At 35.3% G+C, this 26,789-nt stretch overlaps 5 protein-coding genes and 1 pseudogene across 13 annotated transcripts; 3 read left to right on the forward strand and 3 right to left on the reverse strand.

Moving 5' to 3' along the window:
* The first annotated feature begins 8,309 nt into the window (after positions 1-8,309).
* LOC107892428 (DNA replication licensing factor MCM5) lies at positions 8,310-10,021 on the forward strand. Its single transcript, XM_016817512.1, has 8 exons — positions 8,310-8,322; positions 8,385-8,542; positions 8,630-8,728; positions 8,804-8,940; positions 9,044-9,252; positions 9,414-9,547; positions 9,628-9,705; positions 9,902-10,021. The coding sequence occupies exons 1-8, from the start codon at positions 8,310-8,312 to the stop codon at positions 10,019-10,021; spliced, it is 948 nt and encodes a 315-aa protein (XP_016673001.1).
* Positions 9,628-12,580, forward strand: LOC107890466 (DNA replication licensing factor MCM5). 6 transcript variants are annotated; one of them, XM_016814907.2, is made up of 11 exons: positions 9,628-9,705; positions 9,902-9,985; positions 10,135-10,223; positions 10,305-10,437; positions 10,533-10,628; positions 10,802-10,893; positions 10,990-11,080; positions 11,265-11,374; positions 11,502-11,652; positions 11,736-11,837; positions 12,093-12,580. In XM_016814907.2, the coding sequence occupies exons 3-11, from the start codon at positions 10,207-10,209 to the stop codon at positions 12,174-12,176; spliced, it is 876 nt and encodes a 291-aa protein (XP_016670396.2). In that variant the 5' UTR covers positions 9,628-9,705; positions 9,902-9,985; positions 10,135-10,206; the 3' UTR covers positions 12,177-12,580. The 6 variants fall into 6 exon arrangements, with proteins under 6 accessions (XP_016670396.2, XP_016670397.2, XP_016670399.2 ...); XM_016814910.2 differs by having other exon boundaries at positions 9,648-9,705; positions 11,523-11,652; XM_016814908.2 differs by lacking the exon at positions 9,902-9,985 and having other exon boundaries at positions 9,629-9,705.
* Positions 12,581-12,767: 187 nt separating this feature from the next.
* LOC107892430 (ATPase 8, plasma membrane-type-like) lies at positions 12,768-17,581 on the reverse strand (annotated as a pseudogene).
* A 1,900-nt stretch (positions 17,582-19,481) lies between these two features.
* On the reverse strand, positions 19,482-20,278 carry LOC107890469 (60S ribosomal protein L39-3). Its single transcript, XM_016814912.2, has 3 exons — positions 20,119-20,278; positions 19,831-19,934; positions 19,482-19,707 (listed from the first exon to the last, which is right to left on the reverse strand). The coding sequence occupies exons 1-3, from the start codon at positions 20,119-20,121 to the stop codon at positions 19,659-19,661; spliced, it is 156 nt and encodes a 51-aa protein (XP_016670401.1). The 5' UTR covers positions 20,122-20,278; the 3' UTR covers positions 19,482-19,658.
* A 1,031-nt stretch (positions 20,279-21,309) lies between these two features.
* On the forward strand, positions 21,310-25,014 carry LOC107890471 (DCN1-like protein 4). Of its 4 annotated transcripts, XM_016814916.2 has the most exons (10): positions 21,310-21,642; positions 22,602-22,686; positions 23,152-23,226; positions 23,308-23,344; positions 23,469-23,552; positions 23,755-23,815; positions 23,924-24,030; positions 24,161-24,226; positions 24,527-24,666; positions 24,760-25,014. In XM_016814916.2, the coding sequence occupies exons 1-9, from the start codon at positions 21,567-21,569 to the stop codon at positions 24,620-24,622; spliced, it is 687 nt and encodes a 228-aa protein (XP_016670405.1). In that variant the 5' UTR covers positions 21,310-21,566; the 3' UTR covers positions 24,623-24,666; positions 24,760-25,014. The 4 variants fall into 4 exon arrangements, with proteins under 4 accessions (XP_016670405.1, XP_016670406.1, XP_016670404.1 ...); XM_016814917.2 differs by lacking the exons at positions 24,527-24,666; positions 24,760-25,014 and adding an exon at positions 24,315-24,458; XM_016814915.2 differs by having other exon boundaries at positions 24,161-25,014.
* LOC107890470 (class V chitinase CHIT5b) lies at positions 24,977-26,593 on the reverse strand. Its single transcript, XM_016814914.2, has 2 exons — positions 25,192-26,593; positions 24,977-25,107 (listed from the first exon to the last, which is right to left on the reverse strand). The coding sequence occupies exons 1-2, from the start codon at positions 26,300-26,302 to the stop codon at positions 25,079-25,081; spliced, it is 1,140 nt and encodes a 379-aa protein (XP_016670403.1). The 5' UTR covers positions 26,303-26,593; the 3' UTR covers positions 24,977-25,078.
* Positions 26,594-26,789: the final 196 nt, after the last annotated feature.

Raw genomic sequence — 26,789 nt, forward strand, 5'->3', positions numbered from 1 at the left:
CTACGAAAATCCAAATCAAGTTCCGTTAATTTTCCCTGAAAATAGACTCATATATCTTCTATCCATAAAATTTTCAGAATTTTTGGTTTAGCCAATCAATATCTGATTTTTCTCAAAATTTTCCCATGTTTCACTGTTTGACTAATCTGACCACTCTTTATTATGAATCAAATTTCTCATTGTACAGAATTCAAAATATGTTCTCGTTTATTTAATTTGAAACTAGACTCATTAAGCTTTAATTACATAATTTATTCAGCTTCTAATTCATCTCCCACAATTTATGGTGATTTTCCAAAGTCACATTACTGCTGCTGTCCCAAGCAGATTTATTACCAAATTCACTCTTTCACACATAACTTGCATGCATGTTATTTAAACATGTATATCACCAATCAATCATCACATATCTATGAATTTACTTAAGTATAATCTCCAATTCATCATTTTAAAGCACAACATGTTAGCCGATTTTTCCCTTTAGCATCTAAGGCACATGCATGCTCATTTGTTTGGCTCAACTTCACCTATCTTCCATTTTTCATCAAAAGAACATGAAACAACAACCATTTCCTTTATTTTAATTCATGACTAAATACTCACAACACAACTAAAAACCAAAATATGCTTCAAGAGTTAAGGTAGAATCAAGAAGAACTCATGAACATCAAAATAGAAGCAAACTACCATGAACTTACCTTCAATTTTCTTCCCCAAGTGACCGAACATTCAAGAGCTTTCTCCTCTCCATTCTCTTCTCTAACTTTCGGCTATGATGAACAAAGATGGACAAAACTTTGTTCTTTTCACCCCTTTTTCTTTTAATAAAATTTCATATTTCATCCATTTAATTCTTTAATATAAAAGACATGAAATGCCCATCATGGAACATTTACCTAAACCATTATCATGGAACATTTACCTAACCCATTATCATGGAATATTTACCTAATCCATTATCATGAAACATTTACCTAACCCATTATCAATTTGTACCATGAATTATGGATATCAAGTGCTCATATTGTCTACAACAACATGATGGCTGGCCACTTCATGTAAAATGGGAGGTTTGTCATGCAAATCCTCCTATTTTGCACTCCTATTTATTTGGCCACTTCAATTTAGCCTATAGCATTTTCAAACATTTTCACATAAGTCCTATTTCATAATTTCACCCGCTTTTTCTTATGGAACAAAAATTAACTAAAATTGCCGGGTTCTATCTTAAACTTGGGCCTTCTAGAGGCCCACTAACATAATTAAACCTATGCCAACATTCACAGAATTCCCGAAAATTGGGGCATTACAAAATTTTCATGCCGTTTTGAGTTACAACCGTCCACTTATACTTGGATAATTTATTTCAAATTTAGCCTCTCGACTTTTTGAGTCTGAAATTGATTTCTCAACCTTCACATGTGCATATCGTATGGACCACCTAGATATACATTGTTGGATTCTATGGGATTGCTTGCGGGCACCCTACTTCGTGTTATTTTGCTCCTCCAGGTACACGGGCTGCTCGGAAAAATAGAGTTTTTCGCAAACATACCACACACTAATACAAGAGAGTAAGAGGAACACCCTTTGACTGTAGAGGTCCATTTAAGTCGAATCGAAGCTAGACTTGAAACAATGGAAACACAAGTCGCCACCATCCTCAATATCCTACAAAGTCGTGACTCTCAACACCAATGATGTCATTAAAATACACGGGGAGTGTTCTGAACTTTTTCATTTTTAATATATTTTGAGCTGCTAACTTTATTTTACATGCTTGAGGACAAGCATAGTTTAAGTGGAGGGGTTGGATTGATATGTTAATTTTTGCTGCATGTCTTTCTCTTTTGCATGTGTTCAATCTTATGATGAATTCTTTCGACAATTTATTCAACATTTGAGCCTTAAAACCTCATACTTAGTCGATTTAAGCAATTGGGCAAATTTCAAATTAAATGTTTAAGTATATAGATTGGTCGACATTTAGGTTTTAAAATTGGTATATGTAGCTAAAATTTTTTCGCATGAATTGATTGATTGAATAAAATATGTTTGCTTGTGCATAAATAAATTAATAAAGGTTCAGGCTATGAATGAAGTTTCGAAAACGTGACCGAATTGAGTAACCGGGGCAGGGTGCTTGGCTTGTCATCTTGTCTCGCGTAAAAAGGTTCGAGTGACAAGTCGATAACTTACAAACATTCCGCTAGCTGAACACCCCATAAAATAAAAAAAGAGTAAAAAAAATACATAATAAATAAAGACTATTTGAACTGAGTAACCGGGATAGGGTGCTTGGGTTGTCATCCTAGTTCGCGTAAAAAGGTTTGATCTTCTCTATTAATTTTCTGATGCATAGTTAATTAATAATGCCAAGCAAATTATGGGATTCAATCTCAATTTAGCGAATGTAACGCCCCTAACCTGAATCCGTCACCGGAATAGAGTTACGGAGCATTACCGGAGTTACCGATTCATTTATCAGATATTTCATTAATCCGATATCTTTTCTTTTCCACGTTCAAGTCTCTATTCAAGTCATCCGGATCTTTATAAAAAAATTTGATCGTCGTTTTCATTTATTTCATGTTATAATACATTCAACTAATGTTCTAAACAAAATTATCATTTTACCCCTAAACTTTTAATTAATGACGATTTCATCCTTAGGTTAAAATAAAATAAAATTATTGCAATTTAATCCTTATTTCCAGCCGTTATTCTCACACAAATTGATAACAATCTATGAATTCTATAAAATGTCAGAATTTTCCATAATTTCAACACTTTTCAATTTAATCCTTAAAACATGTTTTTCCCTGATCTTGAGCTAAATTAATAATTTCATTCAATTTTGTAATTTAAATAATAAAATAATCCATTTCATGCAAATTGGTCATTTCTAACATTTTTTACAAAATTGCCCATAAAATTTTACTTTGATTCAATTTAGTCCATGAGCCTAAAACATACAAATTAGCCATGCTAGCTGAATATTCATACATATTTTCCTCCTTCTCCTCTCCATTCCACATCCTTAATTTATATAACATGCAACAAGTAACATTATCAATAATTTCACTATTTACTTATGTATATTCAAAACTGTTCATTTGCGTCATAGTCACTAAATTATTTATATATTAAGCTACAGAACTCGAAATTAAGATCCGCTAATTTTTCCTAAAACTAGACTTACTTATCTTATTACCATAAAATTTTCAGAATTTTTGGTTTAGTCAATAAGTACAGTTTATTCTTTAAAGTTTCCCCTGTTCTGCTGTCTGACAGTTCCGACCCTTCTTCACTAAGAATTAATTATCTCATCGTACGAGATTCGGATGATGTTGCCACTTATTTATATTGAAAATAGACTCTTTAAGGATTTTAAACATATAAATTTAATCCCTTAATTATTTTTATCCAATTTTTTATGATTTTCCAAAGTCAGAACAGGGGAACCCGAAATCATTCTGACATTGTCTCACAAAACTTATTATATCTCATGATTTACAATTCGATTGCTTACACCGTTTCTTCTATAAGAAACTAGACTCAATAAGATTTAATTTAATATTTTATTCATCCTCTAATTAGATTTATAAAATTTTTGGAGATTTTTCAAAGTTAGACTATTGCTGCTGTCCAAAACTGTTTTAGTGCAAAATGTTGATTTTCATTTTGCCCCAAATTTCATAGTTCATACAATTCAGTCCTTACTTAATTAACCCCTCAATTAAACTATTTTTCTCAATTAATACTTTTCCTAGACATTATAAGTTATTTCATAACTATTGAAATTCAAAATTTTCACATAAAACTCTAACTTCAAACTCTTTTACAATTTAGGTCCCAAACATTCACTTTCTATTTAATACTTTCAATAAAATCAGCATATAAACAGTTTAAAGCTCTAATTCTATATCAAATCATCATATACTTCCAGAACATATTTATAGAAACTTTCAATTTCTTTCATAGAATCAAGAACTAATGAATTCAACAAATGGACCTAGTTGTAAAAGTCACAAAAACACAAAAATTTCAAGAAATAATCAAGAATTGAACTTACTTGCAGTAAAAATATGAAAAACCAGCTTAAGGGAACTCTTCCATGGTGTTTTTGCTGATGAGAATGCAGAAAAATAAAGAGAAATCTAGATAATTCCACTTTAGTCCTAGCTTTATTAAGTAAATTTTGCAATTTTCCAATTTTTCCCTTAATTCCCCTTATTTTCTTGGTGATTTCATGCTCTTGCCGTCCAGCCCAAATATACCTTGGGTCTATTTTCCTTTTAAACCCTCTTTCTTTTATCATTTAAGCTATTTAATCATTTCCCACAATTTTGCATTTGATACAATTTAGTCCTTTTTGTTCAATTAGCTATCAGTACTTTAAAATTTTTTGACAAAACTTTAATAATAACTTATTAACACTCCATAAATATTTATAAAAATATTTATGGCTCGATTTAAAATTCTCGAGGTCTCGATACCTATTTTTCAATTTTAATTATTTTAATATATATATATTTAGTACATTTCACTATTTCAAAATTTTTCCTGACTTCACATTTAACTTATACTCACTAAATTAATAATATTTCCTACTCATTTGTCGGATTTAGTGACCTCAAATCACTGTTCCGACACCACTGAAAATTAGGCTGTTACAATGAAATTGTTTAATTGACATATTTCAATTTTATGACACTTGTTGATTAAAATGTATATTTTGAACATTTATTTCTTTTTGCCTATGTTGTTTGCATTGATTGAGGATATGGAAAAGGGGCTCGATTTTTAATAAATTGTGGAATTAATTCTAATGTTTGAAAGAACAACATGCTTGAGGGCAAGCATGAGCTAAGTAGGGGGGATTTGATAAACATGTCAAATTGCATATTTTTGTGCTTAATTTGGTTTATTGATGAACTGAACCCTGCTAATTAAGTGTTTTTATGATTTAATTCTTGTCAGGGATGCAATTGATCAAAAGCAAGCTGAAAAGGAGCCAAATTAGAAGAAAATTATTGGAATGGGCCAAAGCGAAAAGATAGAGCAAGCCAAGGACTAGTCATAAATTTGACTTTGTAAAAAGCCAAAAATAGAAAATTCTATTTTAAGTTTATTATTTTTAATTATTATTTTAGATTTTATATTAATTTTCTTAAGCTATTTTTAGTAAACCATATCTATATAAATAGGGAGTTTTAGTTCTTAGGAAATCATCCATTAATCAATTGTCTTTATATTCCTATTTCATTTTGGAATTCCATTATCCACCTTGTTTTTCTTTTTCTTAATTCAATTGAGCATTAGATTATTTTGTCTTCTTTTTACAAAATTTGTCTAATTCTCTTTGCAAATATTTTTCCTATCCATTTCCATTACCTTTTTCATATAATTTCTATCATTTCCACAACCTTCAAGAATGATTAAATTCATGCCACACTAAACCCCTTTCAGCTTTAAGCCGGTTTTAACCCCGTCAAAAAACCCGTGAGTTACGAACCCGAGCTGTTTAACTCCCAATTTTCGATATTTGTTATTTCTCCGAATTAAGAGTATGACTTCGTCAACTCACAAAGTCAAGTCAATACTAAGTCAAAAAAGACGTCGTTTGAGTTAGTGTGGCTAGACGTACAGTTGGAATTCCGAAAGGATCGATTGTCTAATTGGTCTTCCGTGAACACATTGGTGTGCCAAATGGGGATTGCTATTTGGTTCCGTCAAGGGAAGTAGTAACCGGATTTAAATTTCCCAAACGTTTGAGGACATTGGTTCGAGCTAGGCTCTTCTAGAACGCAAAGCTGTCGGAGTTCTAAATCACGAACGTTTCGTAGGTTGTTCGATCGGTAAGGGTTAGTTATAGGACGTTCCATAACTAATTTACACAAGGAAGAGTTGGTGTCCGAGGCGTCCTTGGTAGCTATAACTAGCTTATCGGAAAAGAGGAGTTCACCTAATTTCGAGGAATGGGTCAAAGACGGGAAAACCCGTGCTTAAGGTTGAGCTAAGTTTTATTGATTTTCCTTTAAATTATTTCATTATTTATTTTTATTTCATCTTTTACTTTTTACTTTTTACGTTTTCTTGTGTTTATTTCAGGTTTCATATTTTATTTCCCCCCCCAAACGTCGCGGGCACGACAACTGCCTAGACACTAATCTGGTCAAGAAACAAACAATTTTCAGTAATTTCAGTCTCTGTGGGATCGACCCTACTCCCTATACTGTTTTAATTTGCAAACTAGGTGTAGGTTTATATTGGTGGAATCGACAGCCATCATATGTTGAGAGAAATTTATTGAAATAATCCTTGGCATTGCCTGACCTAAACCTTTTTATTTCAGCTCCAAATTGTGTTTTGATCATATTGTAAAAGGTTGGAAAGACAGACCTTACATCAGATTTTTGTTTTAAAAGAAATATCCAAGACACACGAGTACAATCATCAATAAAGGATACAAACCATCGAGCCCCAGAAATATTTGAAATAGTGGATGGCCCCAAACATCACTATGAATAAGAGTAAAAGGAGTGGATGTTCTTTTATTGTTTACTGAAAAAGAGGTACGTTTATGTTTTGCAAGTTCACAGATATCACAATGAAATTTTTCAACAGTCAATCCTTTGAACAATGAAGGAAACATAATTTTAAGGACTCTAAACGATGGATGACCAAGGCGAAGGTGATAGAGCCAAATTTGGTCTTTATTGGTTTTAATAGATTCGGATATGAAATATGAAGGTGAGAAATTCAGAGCACTAACTTCTCCACTAGATTCTTCAAGGTAGTATAGGCAATTTACTTCCTTAGCATGTCCAATCATCCTCCTCGTATTCTGTTCCTGAAAAAAACATCGATTGTGATAGAAAACCACTTTATAGTTATAGTCTTTGGTAATTCTTTGAATGGATAAAAGATTGGTAAATAGTTTTGGAACATGAAGAACATTTTTAAGAGTAAGGGTTTTGTTTATAACAATATCACCCTGACCAGCCACTGTGATCACAGAACCATCGGGTACTCTTTTTTTTCTACTATTAGGGCAATGTGTATATGAAACAAATTTTTATGAGGAGTGGATCATGTGGTCCGTAGCTCCTGAGTCAATGACCCAAGAATTTTTGGTGAATGTATCTGAGACTTTAGAATCTTGAGAAGAGGATATACCTGAAAAAGCCAAACTACAAGTACCTGTTGAAGAAGATTTTTCCAATGATCCCAACAAATTTTTTAACTTCTCAATTTCTTCTTTATTGAATTCAACAGGTGATTCCTAAGAATTATTTTTTCCATCCAGCTGTCTTGTTGTATATGCTCGCCCTTGTCCCTTTGGTTGTCCACCTTTTTCTGAAAAATTTTTATTTGTTGTTTGTGGCTTCCCATGGAGTTTCCAGCATCTTTCTTTAGTGTGACAGGCCTTTTTACAGTAGGTGCACCATACGGAATCCCTGTTAATAGGCTTTGTACGTTCTTTCTGTCTATTATCTTCCCTAGTTGGCTGCTCCAGGCCAAATTTCCTCTCACTTACAGCTTTTGTAACCAAGGCTGAACTATCCACTTGACTGTTCTCAACCATAACTCCTCTTCTTCCTTCCTCAGCACAAACAATTGCAATTGTCTCATTTAGTGATGGTAGTTCCTCTTTTTCAAGTATTTGAACTCTTAATGCATCAAACTCAACATTTAGTCCAGCAAGAAAATCATAAATTCGATCCTTTTCAACGAACCTTTTCAAGAGTGCTGCATCTTCACTGCACTTCATCTGAATGCATTGGTAATAATCCATCTCTTGCCATAAACTTTGCAACAGATTGGAATACTCCGTGATTGATCGACTTCCTTGCTTGGTAGATGAAATCTTAGTGTTGATTTCATAGATTTGAGCAGCATCTCGAATTTTAGAATAAGTCTATTTCACAGCTTCCCATATTTCTGAAACTCACTTGTTGGATTTGAGTTGTTCACAGAAACTTCTGAGACATCCCCAGTGTTATTGATCTTTGACAGTTTCAGTCATGTTTTCGTTTGAATAAATTCTACAGGTTTGAGGACTGGTTGGAGTTAGGAAAAAAATCACCAGACAAAGAAAAAAATCCCAGAAATCAGATTAAAAAAACTCTGATACCATGTTAAAAATAGTCTATTTTAATTATATTTTTCACAAGAAATTACATAAATATTTATACACATAAACTCAAATATTTACAGAATCCTATTTGATAGTCTCAAATATTCCTTAATTAGGAAACTGAAATCTGACAGTTTGGAATATCTTTGATCCATTGGTATGAACTATGAAGAAGCTGCGTTATTTACAGTTTTGACGGATTGTTTTTCTTTTACTTAGGCTCAATATATCTTGAAACTAGTTAAGATATCAGGCATTACCATTGCTGCTTCAAGGGTTAAGGAAAAAGCTACTTATGTGCAATTAATCTGCAAGAACCGTAACAGTTCAAGGACGGTTACCTGCCGCCCAGGGCTTGGTGGAGCAATTGTTCCCCGATCATGTGACCATGTTCCCCAGGTTTGTTTCTTAATAAAATTAACTGTAGATTTTTTCTCAATAATAATTTCATTTAAATCTGTGATTGGATTAACGAGATGTTTGTAGCCCGGAGAAGAACCTTGTCCCATTGATCCCTGGATCGTGGTTCCTGAGAGGAGCAAGAATGTCGACCAACAAACCTTGACACTGCAGGAGAACCCAGAGGTAAGGGTCTTTAGTTTAGGAGAAACTTTAGCGAATTGTGAAATTTATTTGCTGATATATTTATGTTTTCTGAAGGATGTACCCACAGGTGAACTTCCTAGAAATATGTTGCTTTTGGTGGATCGGCATTTGGTTCAAACCATTGTACCTGGTACAAGATTGACAATAATGGGGATTTATAGTATCTTTCAAGCTGCCAATTCATCAACAAAGTCAGCCTTTTGCGAGGAGTTCAATGCTTTCTGCACTTGCTCCCATCTTTCTCTTCTAATTGGAATTTTATCTTCTAATTGGAATTTATCTGATTTTATGTAGCCATAAAGGAGCAGTTACTGTCAGACAGCCTTATATCAGGATAGTGGGAATGGAAGAGACCAATGAGGCCAGTTCTCGAGGGCCTGCCACTTCCACCCAAGAAGAGGTAAACATCAAAGTGATCCTGAATGTTGTTAACTTAAAAATTTTCATCCCCACTTTACTGCATCTATTCCCCTTGTGTCATGATCTGTGCATTTGTATCAACTGTATGCATGTATCCACAAGTTCCTGGAGTAGCTTGCTCCTTTTTCTCTTTATTATTGTTTGAGTTAATTTGTTTAACTTGCGTGTGTTGGGTGTTTTCTGTGCAAGCACTAAAATAAAGTTTGAATGGATCCCCTTTTTCTTCATCATTAATCATTTGCAGGTAGAGAATTCAAAAAAATTGCCTCAAATCAAGATGCATGTAAAGACATGTGCTCCACGATTGCTCCCTCTATATTTGGTCATGATGATGTCAAGAAGGCTGTTGCTTGTCTTCTTTTTGGAGGAGCCAGGAAGGTAAGTTTCATATCTTTAACTTTTATCCTTCAATATTCTTTCAATCTACTGTCTTCATAACTGGCTTTCTCAATATGTAGAATTTGCCTGATGGGGTGAAGCTAAGAGGTGATATTAATGTGTTACTTCTTGGTGATCCATCTACTGCCAAGTCACAGGTTAGTTATACATGTTACTGTGATTGGTTAAGGTTGCCAAAATCCATGTTATTTGCTTTTCCATCTCCTTTAGCGCTGTCTCTGTTCCCCATTTAGTTTTAGGGCATTTTTCCATATTATAATTTCTAGTACTTCTCACTGAAGTCCGTCTAAATTTTATGGTTACATCTTAAATTTTCTCAATTTCGTTGAGAAGACTGCTCCCATAGCTGTTTATACTTCTGGAAAGGGCTCATCAGCTGCTGGTCTTACAGCTTCAGTTATTCGAGATAGTAGTTCTGTAAGCTCTTGCTCTGTTTTGCCTTCTGGGAGATAATTTTGTTTTTCTGGTTCCTTAATTTTTGAGAAAGTGTCCTTAATTTTGTTATTTTCCCATAACCTTCCGTAAGAAAGGTTCCTGACATTGATTCCCGTATCTATGCAATGTAGCGGGAGTTTTATCTTGAAGGAGCCATTGTTTTGTTCACATGGAGGTGTTGCATGTATTGACGAGTTGATAAGATGAGACCAGAGGATAGGTAAAGTAGATTAATGATAAAACTTGTTAGGTCTCACTAAGTATGCTGCTTATGGGGTTTTACTGACTTTGAATTGCCTAGGGTTGCAATTCATGAAGCTATGAAGCAACAGACAATATCTATTGCCAAAGCAGGAATAACGACTGTTCTCAATTCTAGAACTTCAGTACTTGCAGCTGCTAATCCTCCTTCTGGACGTTATGATGATCTTAAGGTCTGGAGTTGCACTTCCTGTTCTGTTTTTGTTTATTTCTCCAATTTCTGCTTGCCATTTATATGAAGCAACTGAAAGAAATGACCACCTTGCAGACAGCACAGGATAATTTTGATTTACGGACTACAATTCTTTCAAGATTTGACTTGATCTTCATTGTCAAAGATGTCAGTCTGTATGACCAAGACAAGGTAGTTTATGTTCATTTTTCTCTGCTAAGATTTCCTCGCTCTACTTTGTTTCAGTTCTGTTGGGTTATCTAACAGTCTTATTTCCTGATCACTGAACCGCATTTCTTCTGGTTTAATGCTACAAGGAAAAAAAGAAAACCCTCATTGGCTTTGAACTTTCACTTCTTTTGCAGATCATAGCAAGTCATATCATAAAAGTTCATTCATCTGCTCAGGCAGCCTCCGGTGATATTAGAGCTTCTAAAGAAGAGAATTGGCTGAAAAGGTACATCTGTAGAATGTAGTCACCTTGAGTTACTGGGACCATATCCAACGTCTATGCTACCATGTATCTGCTGCTAAATTTAGTGAAAATTTTCAGGTATATACAGTATTGCCGATCAGAATGCCACCCTCACCTTTCAGAAGCTGCATGTGCTAAGCTTCAGAGTGATTATGTTGATATCAGAAGGGTAATCTCAAACTTTGGCTATAAATTAGTATTGTCTTAGTATGTTTGTGCCTGAATTAAACTAATAAAAAAGGCTCCCTAACTGCCCATTGACACCAGAAGTTGAAATATATTTTAAAATAATAATCTCAAGGTTATTTAATATGCTAACTAATATTAGTCATCAACATGAGTTATTCTTGTAGGAAATGAGGCAGCAAGCAAATGAGACTGGAGAAGCTGCTGCAATCCCCATCACTGCGATGCAGTTAGAGGCCATCATAAGGTTAAACGAGTCTCTTGCAAAAATGAAATTGTAAGCACTGATTTTAGCTAATCAAGTTGAGTTGTGAATGCTTAAATTTAAAATTCAAACAGGAAGAGTGACATTTTTTCACTCTATTTTGATATAACTAGATGAAAATTTTGCCCTCTTTTAACAGTTACCTAAGAATGTGTTTTAGGTCACATGTTGCCACTGAAAGTGACGTAACTGAAGCATTAAGACTTTTCAAAGTTTGTACAATGGATGCAGCATGCTCTGGAATAAACCAACACATTCATATCACTCCTGATATGGCTAATGACATCAAGGTTTGTAGACATTAGTACCAATCCTTTTACATTATTGCTGAATTTTTTCTCATATTTTAGTTAACAAAATCTGATGTATACAGCAAGCAGAAAACCAGATAAAGAGAAGATTGGGAATTGGAAATCACATATCCGAAAGATCATTGATTGATGATCTTACTAGAATGGGTATGAATGAGTCAATGGTAAGTAACTTAAATCCAGATGTTCTCACCATTCATCATTTGTTTAATGACTTGAATATCATGCTTAAGGAGTATCCTGAAAATTTTGGTTGGAACTAAATTTAGTAATAAACAAGGAATAATATCAGTTAAAAATATGATAATTATGGTTGAATCAACCTTATTTTGTATATGTTCAATATCCTGTTCATCATACCGCCTGACTAGCTGAGTTTTGAGATTTTGTTATAACATCTATATATATATAATTGGCAGGTAAGAAGAGCCATTTTAATTATGCATCAGAGAGGTGAAGTTGAATGTCAACGTGAAAGGCATATTATTGTTCGTAAAGTATGAGTAAGCTGCTGTACTGGTGCTCAATCCCCCCCTCCCCCCCCCTCTTGATTATTTGCTAGCAAAAATAATCAAGAAGGTCTTGAAAATTCACTGGTTATGAGCTGTTTTGATGTCTATGGCCATATCCAATGTTACATTTGCTCCTTGGATGACCTGACTTGATATGACTAACAAAAGCTTTATGTATTATAATGCTGCAAATAAGTGTTGGGTTGGTTCCCGATCCTTGCCGCAGCAGCCTTTTCAAGTCGAGGGTTTACTGTATTCATGCCTTTTTATATTTACTAATGTATTGCATGAGGTGCATGGCCTTAAAGGCTTTGGCATGTAAATTTTATCTGAAGATGACATGGTAACCCAGTTACTTAATTTTAATAAGTTAAATATATTTATTTGTTGATTTATTTTCTTTAAGCGAATTGAACCACACCCAAACCCAACATGTACAATTTTCATTCCTTTGTACATTACCACATAGCTTTTCATGTAATTGTTATATTAAAATCAAAATGATGATGGATATTTTTGTTTTAAAGAGATGTGCATCAATATCCTCCCAAACATTGTCTGTATTGTTTTTTGGGACGAGTGAACTTGTTTTTGTTAATATATAAACGGCAATAGAAAGAGTAAAAGTTATAAAGAAATAAAAATAAAAAAGGTAAGAGAAGTCGAAGGATATATTTAAAAGGTAATATACAATATCATAATCATACTACTTAACATTCGCTTTCTTTATTTCACATTTTTGAAATGGCACTCAACAACGGTAACTATTCCCACGACCTTTTTTTGTGTGTGGAGCTCCCTCAGCCTTTGTAATAATTTTGTTTAAGCCTTGCATTATACAGAATAGTGTTGTTGGATTGTATCAATGTCTATCCCCTTCAACTTCACCACTGATTCAACATGACCCTTGAGTGTGTGGAGCTTCCTCAGCCTTCCAAAATCAGAGCCAAACTTAATTAATTTGTGATTATAGTTTTAGAAAGAAAATAAACAAAAGCTTGCGTGCTTCTAAACAATGGTGATTGTTTAAGGAAATTACCTTGCAATCTCAGCACGCTTCTTAGCCTGCTCAGCTATTTCTGACAACTCGTGGTGGTCCTTCTCATTGGTCCAGCTGGTTTCTGGGGGTGAAAGGCCGTGAAGGGTACGTTGATTTGCTGCCCATTGTGCCTCCCTCGCTTCTTTTCCATAATTCATAATTCTTCTTTGTTGTGAATGCGGCCTTAATTTGTTAAACCAGAAAAAGGAATTTAGTCAAAAGCAAAATTAAAAAAAGAAAAAGGAAGGAAATTAATGTCCTAACGAAGAAAATGTGGTTGACCTTTTTCTGAAGCAGATTGTCCCAGGCTTTGCCAGTCAAAGAGTAGGGGATGATGAACTTGAGGATATCAAGAGGGATGTATGTAATAACGCTAAATAACCAAATAACACCTGCCCATTCCCATCCAATGCCTTCGATCCTGGCAAACCCCCAGTTTGCATACACCGCAATACAAGTAGCCACCTTGTTCAACAAGTAACACACACTTGTTTTAACATTCAACTTGTCTTTAATTATATATGACTTTAAACAATGCATAAAACTGAAATTTGGAAATATAACATCATATTATGCTGACCAACTGCGCTGCGAGGAAGGCTCCAAGAAGCAAGAGACCAGGGAGTTCAACAAAGGACCAGCTCCTTGACCGTGTCACGAATATGAGTGCTTGACTGATGATACTCACTTGAAGGTAGAGAGCTGAAGTTAACTCATTTGCGTTTTCGTTTATCGGTTTCACTCCAAACTTGTCCTGCAAATATGGAAGAAAATGTTCACTTCTTGTCTTTTTCGTTTTCCCCTCTTGGTTTGGTTGATTTTTTTGGTCAGTGTCATTCACTTACAGTGAAGAACAGCGTGTCGTGGACCAGCCAGAAAAATATCACGCTCACAATCGCCATGTAAGCCCCGAGGACGACCCCAGTGATGAAGATTTCCTTCAACTTCCACGAGTCGGGTGTAGGAGATGGTTTGACCCTGTCCTTGGAGATAGTCATGATGGTTCCATCATTGAGGATGGCAATGATCAACACCATGAGTGGTGAGAAGTCAAATTCCCAGATGAGAGCAATCAGCATGAATCCCATTACGATACGGATTGTAATGGAAACAGCATAAATTGTGTAGTTCTTCATCCTCTGGAAGATGGCTCTGCTGGTCAAAACCGCGCTCACGATCACACTCAATCCTGGCTTGGTCAAGACTATGTCCGAGGCACTCCTCGCAGCATCAGTTGCATCAGCCACTGCAATACCGATATCCGCCTTCTTAAGTGCTGGGGCATCGTTGACACCATCTCCTGTCATGCCACATATGTGCTTCAATTCTTGGAGCCTTTTAACAATCTCGTACTTGTGCTCTGCACACAACAAATTGTAAGTAATTAAGTAATTGACCATACTAACACATTAAATCTACTATGAATATAGTTGGTTCTTTTTATTTTTTAGACTTAAGATGATTATTCAATTACCAGGGAAGACTCCGATAAATCCATCAGTCGTCTCAATGAGTTCATCGACGGGAATGGTAGCAATAGCCTCATCCTTACACTGGCCAAGGAGGGAGGAAGAAGGATACATGTTCGTCCCCATGCCAAGTCTGCGACCCGTCTCTTTTCCAATGGCAAGCTGGTCACCTGTGATCATCTTAACATTGACACCTAGGTCAAGGGTCTGTCGAATAGTCTCGGCACTATCATGCCTTGGGGGATCAAAGAGAGGCAAAAGGCCCACGAACTCCCATGGTCCTCCAGCACACTCCTTTGTTTTCTCTGGAATTGTCTGTGCAAAGACCAAATAAATTAGTTAGAGAAGTGGTTGATCTTAATATACATATTCATGTTGAAATCATTTAGCTTTAGGGTCATCCACCTGTCTAGCAACTCCCAAGGACCGAAGGCCACGGTCAGCAAAGCTGTCAATGACATGATGCGCCTTTTGCCTCAAGCCACCGGTGAGCTCACATAGCTCAATGACCTGGTACCAACCCACATAATAAGATTTTGAATTCAGGAGCCAAACTTGTGTAACCGGTGATTACTCTGAAGATTAGAAATGAACTACAATGGCAATTCAGTTGATGTACTATGTTACCTGCTCAGGAGCACCCTTGCTACAACGATGCCACTCACCATTTCTGTCAATGTAGGTGATAGCTGTGCGCTTATCCACGGGATTGAACGGTAAGAAGTGTACCTCAGTGATTCCTGCCCTTGCCTATAGTTTCATAAGCAGCAAAATCAGCAACACATGCAATGGCAGAGATATTACAGGTGGTATGAATGGAAATGTGAATTGTATCAGATACCTCTTTGGGGTCTCCCAACATCCCTACAATCGAAGCGTCAATGGCATCCTGGTTTTCAACCCTGGAAGCCTTTGCAGCAATCAGTAAAAGGGTGTCTGCATCCATGTCATTTATAAACACCTGCGGATACAAATACTGACTTCATGTTCATGAAACCATGTTAGAAAGATAGGAAAAATGCTAATAACTTACCTCAATGAGACTCTTGTCTACTGTTAGCTTGTTGAGGGTGAGAGTCCCAGTCTTATCGCTGCACAAAACATCCATCCCTGCCATTTCTTCAATGGCAGTCATCCTCTTGGTGATGGCTCCTTGTTGTGACAATCTGTGAGACCCAATAGCCATTGTCACAGACAAGATTGTGGGCATGGCGATTGGAATTCCTCCGATGAGAAGCACCAAAAGATTGTCAATACCGTCTCTGTACCTCCTGTGCTGGATCGGGTACATAACCAGGATCTCAATGAGCATTCCCACAGCAATCGAGCAGATACAGAAGTTGCCAATGGCTGCCAATACCTGTACCAATAAGCAGTGGGTTATTAAATAATCCAAACATGAATGGATTTACATCATAATACCTAAACAACCATGATTAAGGTACCTTTTGGAAGTGGCCAACATTGTTGGTGTTGTCAACAAGGTGAGCAGCCTTCCCAAAGAAGGTATGAACACCAGTGGCAATGACAACAGCCTCGATCTCACCTTGTTTGCAGGTGGATCCCGAGAAGACCTCATCACCTGGATTCTTGGTAACGGGCAGGGACTCACCAGTTAGGGCCGATTGATCGAACTTGAGTGCATCGCCTTCCAAAAGACGAGCATCCGCCGGGATGATGTCTCCCAACTTAACATTAATTACATCTCCTGGTACCAGAATTGCAGCTTCTTGCTCACCCCATTTGCCATCTCTCAACACCTACAAAGTAAACCATGAAGCTGATCGAACCTAGAAAAGGAACTCCAGACAAGCAATAGACATACATGTATGAATGAGCAAACAAAATATACCTTAGTTTTGGGTGCAAGACCAGCCATCAAAGCAGCTGCGGCATTGCCGGCATTATTTTTCTCGATGAAACTGATGGTTGAATTGATGAAAAGCAAGGAAACGATACCGATAAAGTCAGGCCAGTCTGGAGGCTTGCCACCTCCATTGGCCAAAACAATGGCCATAATAGCAGCAGCCTCCATCACCCAAGACAGAGGATTCCACATAAAGCCCAAGAACTTAAGAAATTTGCTCTCTTCTTTCTCTTCAAGCTTGTTAGGGCCAAAGATTTGGAGCCTTTTCTCTCCTTCTTCTGATGTCAAACCCTCTCTTGTACATTTCAGCTGCTGAAAAACCTCCTCCACAGGGATTCTCTCCTAATAAAAGCAAACACAAAGTACTGTAATTTAGTATCTATTCTTTCTGAAAAAAGCAACATGAAAACCAATAAGAATGGAAGCCAAAATGCCTACAAGATCAACAGTCTCGTTCTTGATCTGCTCCAAAGAGATATCACCATTGGAAGCCATTGGCAATGAGATGATGAGTTTCGTTATTATTGGAAGTGTTATTTTAGCTTGAATGAACTAGTGTTTATATAATTAACCCGAGCTTCGAAAGCAAATGAGAGAGGGAGACAGTAACGACATTGAATTTTGGACTAGTTTCTTTGGAGGCTCTGTGGTTTGCCATAAATTGCGCTGTTTTTAGTTTGCATGAACTGTCTCATCACATCACCCAACAGCCTTTTATATTAAAGAAATGACTTGTCCATGCAGTTTTGAACAAAGGTTTGTGTCGTAGAAAATTGCCATCCTCCCAAATTCCTTTTCAAAGTCAGAACTAGCTTAGAAGTTAAAACCGATATTTTGCTTTTTATAGTGTTCTGCTGACTGCCCACTAAACTGTAAAGAAACACTGAATTCAGCGCAAATATTTTTAGCCGAACTGAATAGAGGGTTTACTCTTTGCATCTTGTCTCTAGTTAACACTTGAGGAGTATGGATCCGGTCAGACCACAATCAAATTTACCTTTTTTTTTCTTATTCAAGCTCATTTATATTTTTAACTAAGGATAAATTACACAGCAACATCACTAATAGTTTATATTTTAATCGCTCATTCAATATCAAAAAATTACAAAATGATGATTGAATTATTCAAAAAATTTTATTCAAGTCCCTAAACTATTCAAAAAATTTTATTTAAGTCACTAAGCGGTTAAAGTTTATTTTTTTTCTAAATCCTACTAACGAGCTCTAAGCAATGATTCAACAATCAGTATGATAAGTCTATACCCATCGAAGACCTACATTAAAAATCGAGAAAAAGAGCTATGTCAATTTCAATTCATAGATTCATGAGATTCAAATTTCTTTCATGAAAAAAATTAATTATAAAAAAGGAGAAAAAAAAACTTTCAAATAGTACGTGAATAAAAAAGGTCATATAACATTAATTTTAATAATTCAGTGACTTAAATAAAAACTTTTAAATAATTCAATGGCCATTTTATAACTTTTTGAAATTGAATAATCAAAATAGTTTAGTGATTTTGTGTAGGTTAACTTTAACTAAATGTAAATACAGATACAAATTTTAATTATTAAAAATTTTGTCCAAAACGCAGGTCCAATCAATTAAAGATCAAACCAAGCCGAATAGATGCCTTATGCATGTCAAAATTACGATATTCGGATGTCAAAATTTCATCCTTATTAGTTTGATATTTCATTGTTGTGAAAATGATAACCCACCTGGCTAGAAGCCTGCTATAGAATAACAATCCCACCATTCCTAACATCTTGATTTTAATAACTGCAACCGCACATTCCACTCTACTGATCCATCATAGTCAAGCTCGAAATTTTGATTCAGCAAACTTGAAAATGCTTCGTAAACAAGGGCGCACACGCTGGTGCTCACACTTAGCAGGAAGCTGGGTAGCAGACAAATCTTTTCTATACGACCCATTTAAGCAAACGAATAAATTACTTTTCCTTCCATATAAGTGCAATTCAAGTATTATTACCTCCAATTACCATAACTGCAATTCAAGTATTTACATTGGTAACCAAGGTCATCATGTAAAATGTACTTTTCCTTCCATAAAAGTGCACTCTGTTCCTCAAAAACATCATAAACACACAAGCCATCAATCGACTGTAACCATCATAATCGTCCCTATCATGTAGAGACCATTACAACCCACCTCCGTAGTTCCAATTCATTACTTCTTGCCTTGTACGCTAGTTTATTAACTCTTCATTTCCACAACACCTGCGGACCATATTAACGTTAAACCTTTCCTAATCAAATAATTCCCTCAAAATCATTTTCCATGTCAAACTACCTAAATAATCTCCCCATCTAGAAACAACAATGCATACAAGGCATCAATCTCTTCCTTTCTAAACTGAAGTCTTGTGTCTTTTCATGACCAGACCCAACCCGCTTAACCACATCACGAGACAAAAACCAAAATTATCCTGTTTTGGTACCCACGAATCCCTCAAGGTTTTATTACCTTCATATTCGCTTACAAATCCTCAAACTCCCCAAGAGAGCTGTGGGCGCCAAAAAGGACAATTTTGGTTTGCATCTCACAACACAGCTCAGTAGGCTGGGTCAGGTCATTACAAGTTTACCCTATATATTGTCTCTAATAGTTAATCTTACCACCAACAGATTTTTTAGCTAGCATGTGATATGATCAACATTGCCCTCCAGAACTCAATACAACAAGGCATGCCACTCAAAATTCTGCCTTAAAGAAAAACCATATTACCTAACCATTTCAAGAGCATTAGTTCATAATACCACAATGGTTCAGTTAAAATAAAGTAACAAATTTGATAAAGCCACCCTCAAGCATATAGCTATCATGCAGGTGAGAATTGTTTAACATATAAGGTAAATTAAAGCAATTACCAAAGGAAAATTCAACACCATGCACTCAAATTAAGATGAGATAATATAAAATCAAACTAAAACGAAGAAACTAACAATCTCATCAAAATCTCTAATACAAAGATTCTCGATGGTTCCCAATATTAAATCCCAAATAAAATAAGTCCGAAAATAAACTTAGAAAACTTAAAGAAAATACTGGAAACAAATAAGCCCATCGAACTTAGAACCCTAGCTTGGTACGGCGCCAGTGCCTACGCTTAGCATTGTACCTTCAATCAAAGAACAAAAATTTGAAAAAAAAATCAATAAATAATCTGAATAAACCTTAAAAGTGAGACAAAAACATAAACTTGTAAGCATGTTTGAGCAAAAAAAATGAAGCAAATATAGACCTAATGGTGTTGTCGGTGCGCATTCGGATCCAGTAAGGAATGGGCCTGTTTTGCCTCATCTTCTTGGCCAGCTTCTTCTTGATCATGAAGGTCTTGTGCGAAGGCTGTCAAATTAAACCTTTCAAAATTAAGACTCAACTGTTCTTTGCACATACATATATTTTTATAACCAAACATTTTTGCAAAGGGAAAATGAAAGCAAGAACCACAGCAATAAAAGCTTAAAAATGAATAGCACAACTATTTTCTAACGTAAGGAAGAAAGGAAGGTAGGGGGAGCGCGATTACCATTTTCGGCACTTCAGCTGTTGAGAGGGATGCGGCACTAAGGTTCTCAAGCTGCTGGGTGAGAGCTTTTAAAACAGGAAGCGTGAAAAACCTACCAAATTTGCACTGAATCTGGGATTTCTAGGGTTTACCTTGTTGGGCCATACGTGGACTATGACTTTGGGAATGTTGACTTTTTTTTTACTTTTGGACCAAATGATTCTGGGATTTGAGCTCCAGTGGATCACTTCTTTTCATCGTTTGGGCCTTCTCCAATTTTCATTTTTAGTTTTTCTTAATTTTGAATTTTATTTTCATCTTTTTATTAATTCAAGAAAATTTATATACGTATTCATTTAATAACTCTTTTTAAAAATATACATTATTTTTATTTGAGACCTAGTTGTGGAATAAAATTATACACTAATTTAAAGGCTGAAGATCAATGGTAGATTAAAAATTAAAAAAAATCAATTTTCGTTGTTAAGGGTAGAGTAATTTAAAGGCTGAGTTACTCATTTAATTCAATGTTTAATAATTTAAAAAGTAATTATTTGAAAAAATATTAATTTAAATTGAAAATTTAGGTGCAGAAAAATTAAGTATTAAATTTTTACTTATTAAATTTTATATGTTTTGAATTTTTATTGAAAAATTGTTTGGTAAATTGATAAATATATGTATTGAATATAGTTGTTTGATAAAAGTAAATATTATTTTTTGAAAAATTAATTATTATTTAATTTTAATCTTATTAATATGATATTTTGTATTATTTTTTCTACAGTTTTGGATGAAAGATAAATATATTTATTTGAATATTTTATTTTTTATAAAGGGATAATTTATCTTTTTTAATGAAATAAAATTAAATATTTATTAATGTAGAAAATATGATTCTTCACTCTCAATTATAAAAGAAAAAATTGAACATGACTTATTGCTTGTAGCAAATACTCGCGTGGCGTACAAAAGTCCGCGTCACATTTTCATGTATTCTGTGTTATTTTTTTATTTTTTTATAAAATTTAAATTATTTATTTATGTATATTTTTTTAATTAGATAGTTATATCTATAAAATAATTTATCACTCCATTAAATATACAGCCTAATTAGTATTTAATAAAAAACATTCTAATTACAAATAGTAATTTCCTTTCTCCGAAGTTCAAAAACTTAACCTCCACTCGCAGCGGATAGTCGCGTGGCGCATGCAAAAGTCTCTCTATTTCGATCTTAACTACTACTTATTAATATCTTTCTATCTCAAAAGCTACTCCAATTATATCTCTATCTCTATCTTGTGTTAGTCTGTTGTGTTAGTACAGTCTCGCTGCCTCTCTCTAAATATCATTGGATCTAGGGTTCTGGGTTTCTTTTTCCGCTTCAGTCAATTGGTCATTGGTCATCAAATCGAGTGGGTGTGGTTGTTCCATCATTGGCTTCAGTCCGATCTCTTTTGTCACCAATGCCTCCTCGCGCATCTAAGCGAAAATCTGCCCCACCCAATTCCTCATCCGTCACATCATCCGACGGTCGTTCTGGTACATCCCTCTCCTTTTCTTATTTTATTTTTTCCCTTAAAAAAAGTGATTTTTATGTGTTTTATTGTTTGGTAACCGAGAAAGCGCGGGAAAAAGATCAATGAAAGTAAAAGAATTTAAGCGAAAATCGTACAATACCCGATTATTTCTTAACAGTAGTCATTGTTATTTACTCTCTTTTATTTTATTTTGGTTTGTCGGTGTGTGAATGACGACTGCTCCACTCAGATTAGCTTCTCAGAAACCGTGGGAAAAGAGAATACGTTAAATTGAAGAATTGTGCATTAACTATTTTTTAATCATCTTCTGTTAAATCTTATCCTTTTTTAGGCTAGGAAGCTTCTTAGGATACAGTCTAAATCAATCGATGGCAATATAAATCTGATTCGTTCTTTGATTGAATTATTGAACATATCTCCTGGGATTTATCAATATTATAATTAATATTACAGGTCCTTTTTCACAGCAAGACTCAAGTTAGGGAAAAATAGCGTATGAGGGAGATAAAAAATAGGGTCTTTTAGCATTAGAGCTGAAAGTTAATGCTAGGAGTGAGGAAGACATAGGTTCAAACTATTAAAAAGGACTTTGCTTTTTGTTCATGATGGTTCTCCATGTAATGAGCGCAACTTGGGCTCGTTTTCCTGTTGTCGGTAGGATTCGTGTCTTTTCGGTCCCCTAACTGGTGTGTGAATAGCCTTATAGGGTTTAATAATGACTAAAGTAGCATTCTGAGAAGGTTGATATGTAGAATATTGATAATTTTGGTGGAGAATTAATCGTATGGTGTTTGCTTCTGAAAATGACTGGAACCGGCATTCAAATTGCTATCTGACTTGAATGTTAGCTGGATACAGTAATGGTAATGATGGTCCCCTAATATTTAATCGACTAAGTTTTCGTGTTTTTCTTGTGAGGTGCCCGGTATTCTTATTAGATAATGCTACTCTTTGTTTCAGTCTCAAGTAAAGCTAAAATAAAGGGGCTGGAAAAAATAGATCGCTTGTTCAATACATATGCAAATAGTTCCTTGGGCATGATTGAGTAAGTACATTTTGTCTACATTCTTTTATATTTTTAGAGTTACTGATATGGTGATATGAACTTCTTGCTCTTGCTCAATGATCAATTGGTGTAATTATTTATAAATATAAAAGAAAATGTCAAATAAAATTGTTATACTTATCCAAATCATGCTGCTATCATTTTTCAAGGTCAAGCATCTCTCTCAGCTTTTGGTTCTTAAAGGAATTACATTATTCATAATTGTTGTTTGAACATAATGTCTCATATGTTATTGCATGATACATAGAGTTATATTTTGTATCAAGGTACTTGACGAATGCTTAGGACTTCTTTTTGTCTGATTAGTTTGATGTGAGGTCACACAATTGCAAACTAATTTGTATGAAACAATTTAAGACAAGTCCCATGGATGCACAAAGAATGATTTTCTTTACAGAATTGCATACATATCTTTTTTTTAATACCCTTGGTTTGCTTGAGCAGTCCAGAAGGTATTGAAGCACTCTGTTCAGATCTAGGAGTGGACTACACTGATGTGAGGATATTGATGCTCGCTTGGTATGTTGTATTCTGTGGACCATGACTGGGCCTAATGTTTGGGGAGAGTTTCTTCTAACAAATATGTTCTGGATATCTCAGGAAACTAAAAGCTGAAAAGCAGGGCTATTTTACCCAGGTAAGCAGACGAACTACTTATATGACTCGCTACATTCAACAGATGCCTTAATAGAAAAAGTGAACTGACATTAGATGAGCCATTTCTTTTCTTTTCTTTTTTTTTTTTAATTGCACTGAACCAGGATGAGTGGCAAACAGGCCTTAAAGCATTGGGGGTTGATTCACTTAGCAAACTAAAGAAGGCGCTCTCTGATTTGGAGAAAGAGGTATGTTGCAATGGCTATTACAATCATTGTAAAGGTCATTTTCTGATAGAAAAGTTGATGTAGGAAATGGAGCCCTCGACTCATAAATAGAAAATAGAACCCTAGATAATTTGATCTCCTAACTAGGATATCTCCATTTTCCTTCTGAAGTAAGCAATTAAGTTGTAGTACTGATTTGATCTTTTATATATCTGAAAAATAGGTGGAGAAGCCATCCAATTATGAGGATTTCTATACCTATGCATTTCGATACTGCTTGACAGGTTCCTATTAATTGAATGAAAGCAGCCTTTTTTTTTTTCTCAGTGCACAGATTCACTTTTATAGGATTAGTTTTTTAATAAAAAGCTAACACTTATCCACTTCTCCAGAGGAGAAACAGAAGAGTGTGGACATAGAAAGCATCTGTGAATTGTTGAATCTTGTTCTAGGGGTTCAATTTCGTCCTCAGATTGATTCACTAATTGAATATCTGAAGGTAGGCTGCCAATTTTGTTTGAGGCTGTTATTCTTTAATTTTTAGCAAAGGAGATGATAATTGGGTGCACTGTTTTTTATTGGAGCATATATTCCATGCGTGCTTATGATATTTGGACTTGATTTTCTAGGTCCAGAATGATTACAAAGTAATAAATTCAGACCAGTGGATAAATTTTCTACGTTTTTGCAAGGAGGTAAACCTTTTGGAAATGTACAAGTTTGCTAATTTTAATTTCTCATTTGCTGCCATAACTCAATACCATAAAATTTTCTTTCCATCAGCATTTGAAGTCAGTGTTGGCTGCCAGAATGAAGAAAAACTAAGAAAAGAAAATGACATGTAAATATATGAATAATTCATGCTAGATTCACATGGTTGACGTATGTACTTGATAGTTGATGAAAAGGCATTAGTTTCTTTTATTATCATTATTTTCTTTTTCCTCAAGCAACCTTGAGGCATCTATAATAACTTTGAATCGTTGCTAGAACAGATTAGCTTTCCAGATCTCGAAAACTATGATGCAACCCAAGCTTGGCCCTTGATCCTTGATAATTATGTTGAATGGATGAGAGAAAAGCATAGCTAGTATTGCCATTTTTTGTATGTCTTGCAGGTTGCTGATTTCATAAGGTAAATGCTTTCTGTTTGTGTGTCCCTTAGATGTTATGCCCTTGAATGTATTAAAGAACTGTAAAGTTTTCATTTTGATTCATTTGTCGACAGGACAAGACCTTGTGGAAAACCTAACCACAGCAACCTTGGAGCTTGGCTCATATCATAACTGATTAAACTGATTTTACTGAACCTTTTTCTCTGGTTAAAGCTGCAGTTTTGTTGTCCTCAGATGGTTTATACATTCTGCATTCATTAATATTTCCTTTTTCCTTTTTACAGTTAGTTATTTTAAGCAAAAAAAATAAAGAAAAGAAAAGGATTTGTTACCCAATGAAGGATATATTGATATATAGTTTTAAACCATGTTTTTTTTTATCACAACAGTTTCATTCTGGTAGTACTAAAGAGACCAAGCAAGCTTCAATCTTCATTCATCAAGAATCCACGCTCTTGAAGCTGCAAAAACATCAACCAAAGAACAGTAAATTGTTAATTAACTAAATCAGAAAAGAGTAAAAAATGTTCCAACTTTATTATTACCTTGTTTAGAGATTTTCCACTCACTATCAGAGCCTAGAGCCCAAAAGAAATAGCCACGAATTCCAAGTGCTTGTGCAAACCCAATCTTCAACGTCGCTGTTATATCATCATCATATCCAACCCAAGATGAACCAACATAAGAATATGTCGATACACTGTCCATGTCATGTACTACAATGGCACCGTTCTTCTTATTGAACTCCTCTATCTCCAGAAATGTCATCGTTCCGTTATCTCCTGGCCCTACTGCAACAGCGGCTGATCCAATCTCATGAAAACTTGGATCCTTTAGTTGCCAACTTCTTCCATAAAGTGGTAGTCCCATAACTAGCTTGCTTCTAGCCACCCCAGCTTTGATCCATGATCTAAGCCCATAACTTGTAGTCACATTACTGCTCGAGTCATAAAGCGCTGCATGAGCTCCTGTCACTGAAGTGTTCCATCCTCCATGATAATCGAAACACATTACGTTAACCCAATCCAGATTTTTATCCATAGAGTTCGCTGGGTATTTTCGGTAGACTCCATTCAAGTTAACCTCAACTGAGAAGTACACGGCCGCCGTGAGAAGTAGAGGTGCTCGGCATGTTACTTTAGCCTCAACTTTGATAGCTCGTCGCCATTCCTTGAACAAATGACCTAAGTTCTTCATATCTTTCGGGTTGTTGGGGTATTCCCAGTCCAAGTCCATCCCATCAAACCCAAACTTTCGTGCCACCTCCATAGCTGAAGCTATGAAAGCTTTACGTGACTTTGGCTTTGAAGCCATGCGAGAAAATAGAAGGGAATCGGAACCGCCACCGCCGATAGAGAAAAGGGTTGCGGGCGGAGGATTCATGTGGCCCAGGGTGGTAGTAAAATTTGACATCAGTAGGGCTGTTGAATTTGATATTTCGAACTTGTAGGTGACGTTGCTTGGCATGAGAAAAGCACAGTGAATATGAGAAAACAAGGATGTATCTATGGCTGATGGTGGGAAGGTTGAATCTGAAGGCCAATAAGCTGCTTTGACAGCCGGTGCAAACGCCATGGCAACTGATCTTGTAGGCAATGTTAAGAAAACGATATTAAGAATGGAAAACAGCTGAAAGTATATGATGAGGGCTGCCATTATTGCAGAGGCTTTTCACAATATACAGCATAAAAAAACACACGTATGTATATATACATATACAGTTAACTGTTCAAACAACACTAAATATAAAAAATAGAACAAATACTTTAATGGTCAGTATGTGCTTGAACCTTATATAATGGCCTTTTGTTTTTGTCTGGGCACTAACGCCTGCTTGCGGAGATGAAATGAACGCGAGTGTGAAGGCAGTGACAAGTGGAGAAGTCTTTATATTCTATATTTCAAAATTTTGTCAAATGAAAATTTTGGTCAAAGTATTGGGCAGTCCTATTAATCCCTCTATTAGAAATACATCGATTTACTCTAAGGAATCAAATAAAATCAATTATGTAATATAGTTAAAATTCACTTTGTTGAAAATTATATTTTTCCAATTGCATTTCAACTCCATACAAAAAATCTCATTTAACAAGGGAAATGTATTTAACCAGGTAGGCAGGGTTTTGATCCCTCAAAAACAAAA

The sequence above is a fragment of the Gossypium hirsutum genome, chromosome A05 (genome assembly GCF_007990345.1).
Source record: "Gossypium hirsutum isolate 1008001.06 chromosome A05, Gossypium_hirsutum_v2.1, whole genome shotgun sequence".
Classification (NCBI taxonomy): Eukaryota; Viridiplantae; Streptophyta; class Magnoliopsida; order Malvales; family Malvaceae; genus Gossypium; species Gossypium hirsutum.

Excerpts from the sequence above, each read along its gene's own strand:
- LOC107890466 (XM_016814907.2), top strand. Across the intron at positions 10,894-10,989 it reads GAAGAGAATTGGCTGAAAAG|GTATATACAGTATTGCCGAT; the intron begins GTACATCTGTAG and ends GAAAATTTTCAG. Across the intron at positions 11,081-11,264 it reads ATTATGTTGATATCAGAAGG|GAAATGAGGCAGCAAGCAAA; the intron begins GTAATCTCAAAC and ends TTATTCTTGTAG.
- LOC107890469 (XM_016814912.2), bottom strand. Across the intron at positions 19,708-19,830 it reads CGCACCGACAACACCATTAG|GTACAATGCTAAGCGTAGGC; the intron begins GTCTATATTTGC and ends CTTTGATTGAAG.
- LOC107890470 (XM_016814914.2), bottom strand. The coding sequence starts at position 26,302 with ATGGCAGCCCTCATCATATACTTTCAGCTGTTTTCCATTCTTAATATC. Across the intron at positions 25,108-25,191 it reads GTGGAAAATCTCTAAACAAG|CTTCAAGAGCGTGGATTCTT; the intron begins GTAATAATAAAG and ends ATGTTTTTGCAG.
- LOC107892428 (XM_016817512.1), top strand. Across the intron at positions 8,941-9,043 it reads GCTGCCAATTCATCAACAAA|CCATAAAGGAGCAGTTACTG; the intron begins GTCAGCCTTTTG and ends GATTTTATGTAG. Across the intron at positions 9,706-9,901 it reads CATCTACTGCCAAGTCACAG|ACTGCTCCCATAGCTGTTTA; the intron begins GTTAGTTATACA and ends TTCGTTGAGAAG.
- LOC107890471 (XM_016814915.2), top strand. The coding sequence starts at position 21,567 with ATGCCTCCTCGCGCATCTAAGCGAAAATCTGCCCCACCCAATTCCTCA. Across the intron at positions 23,553-23,754 it reads TCTCTGATTTGGAGAAAGAG|GTGGAGAAGCCATCCAATTA; the intron begins GTATGTTGCAAT and ends TCTGAAAAATAG. Across the intron at positions 23,816-23,923 it reads ATTTCGATACTGCTTGACAG|AGGAGAAACAGAAGAGTGTG; the intron begins GTTCCTATTAAT and ends CCACTTCTCCAG.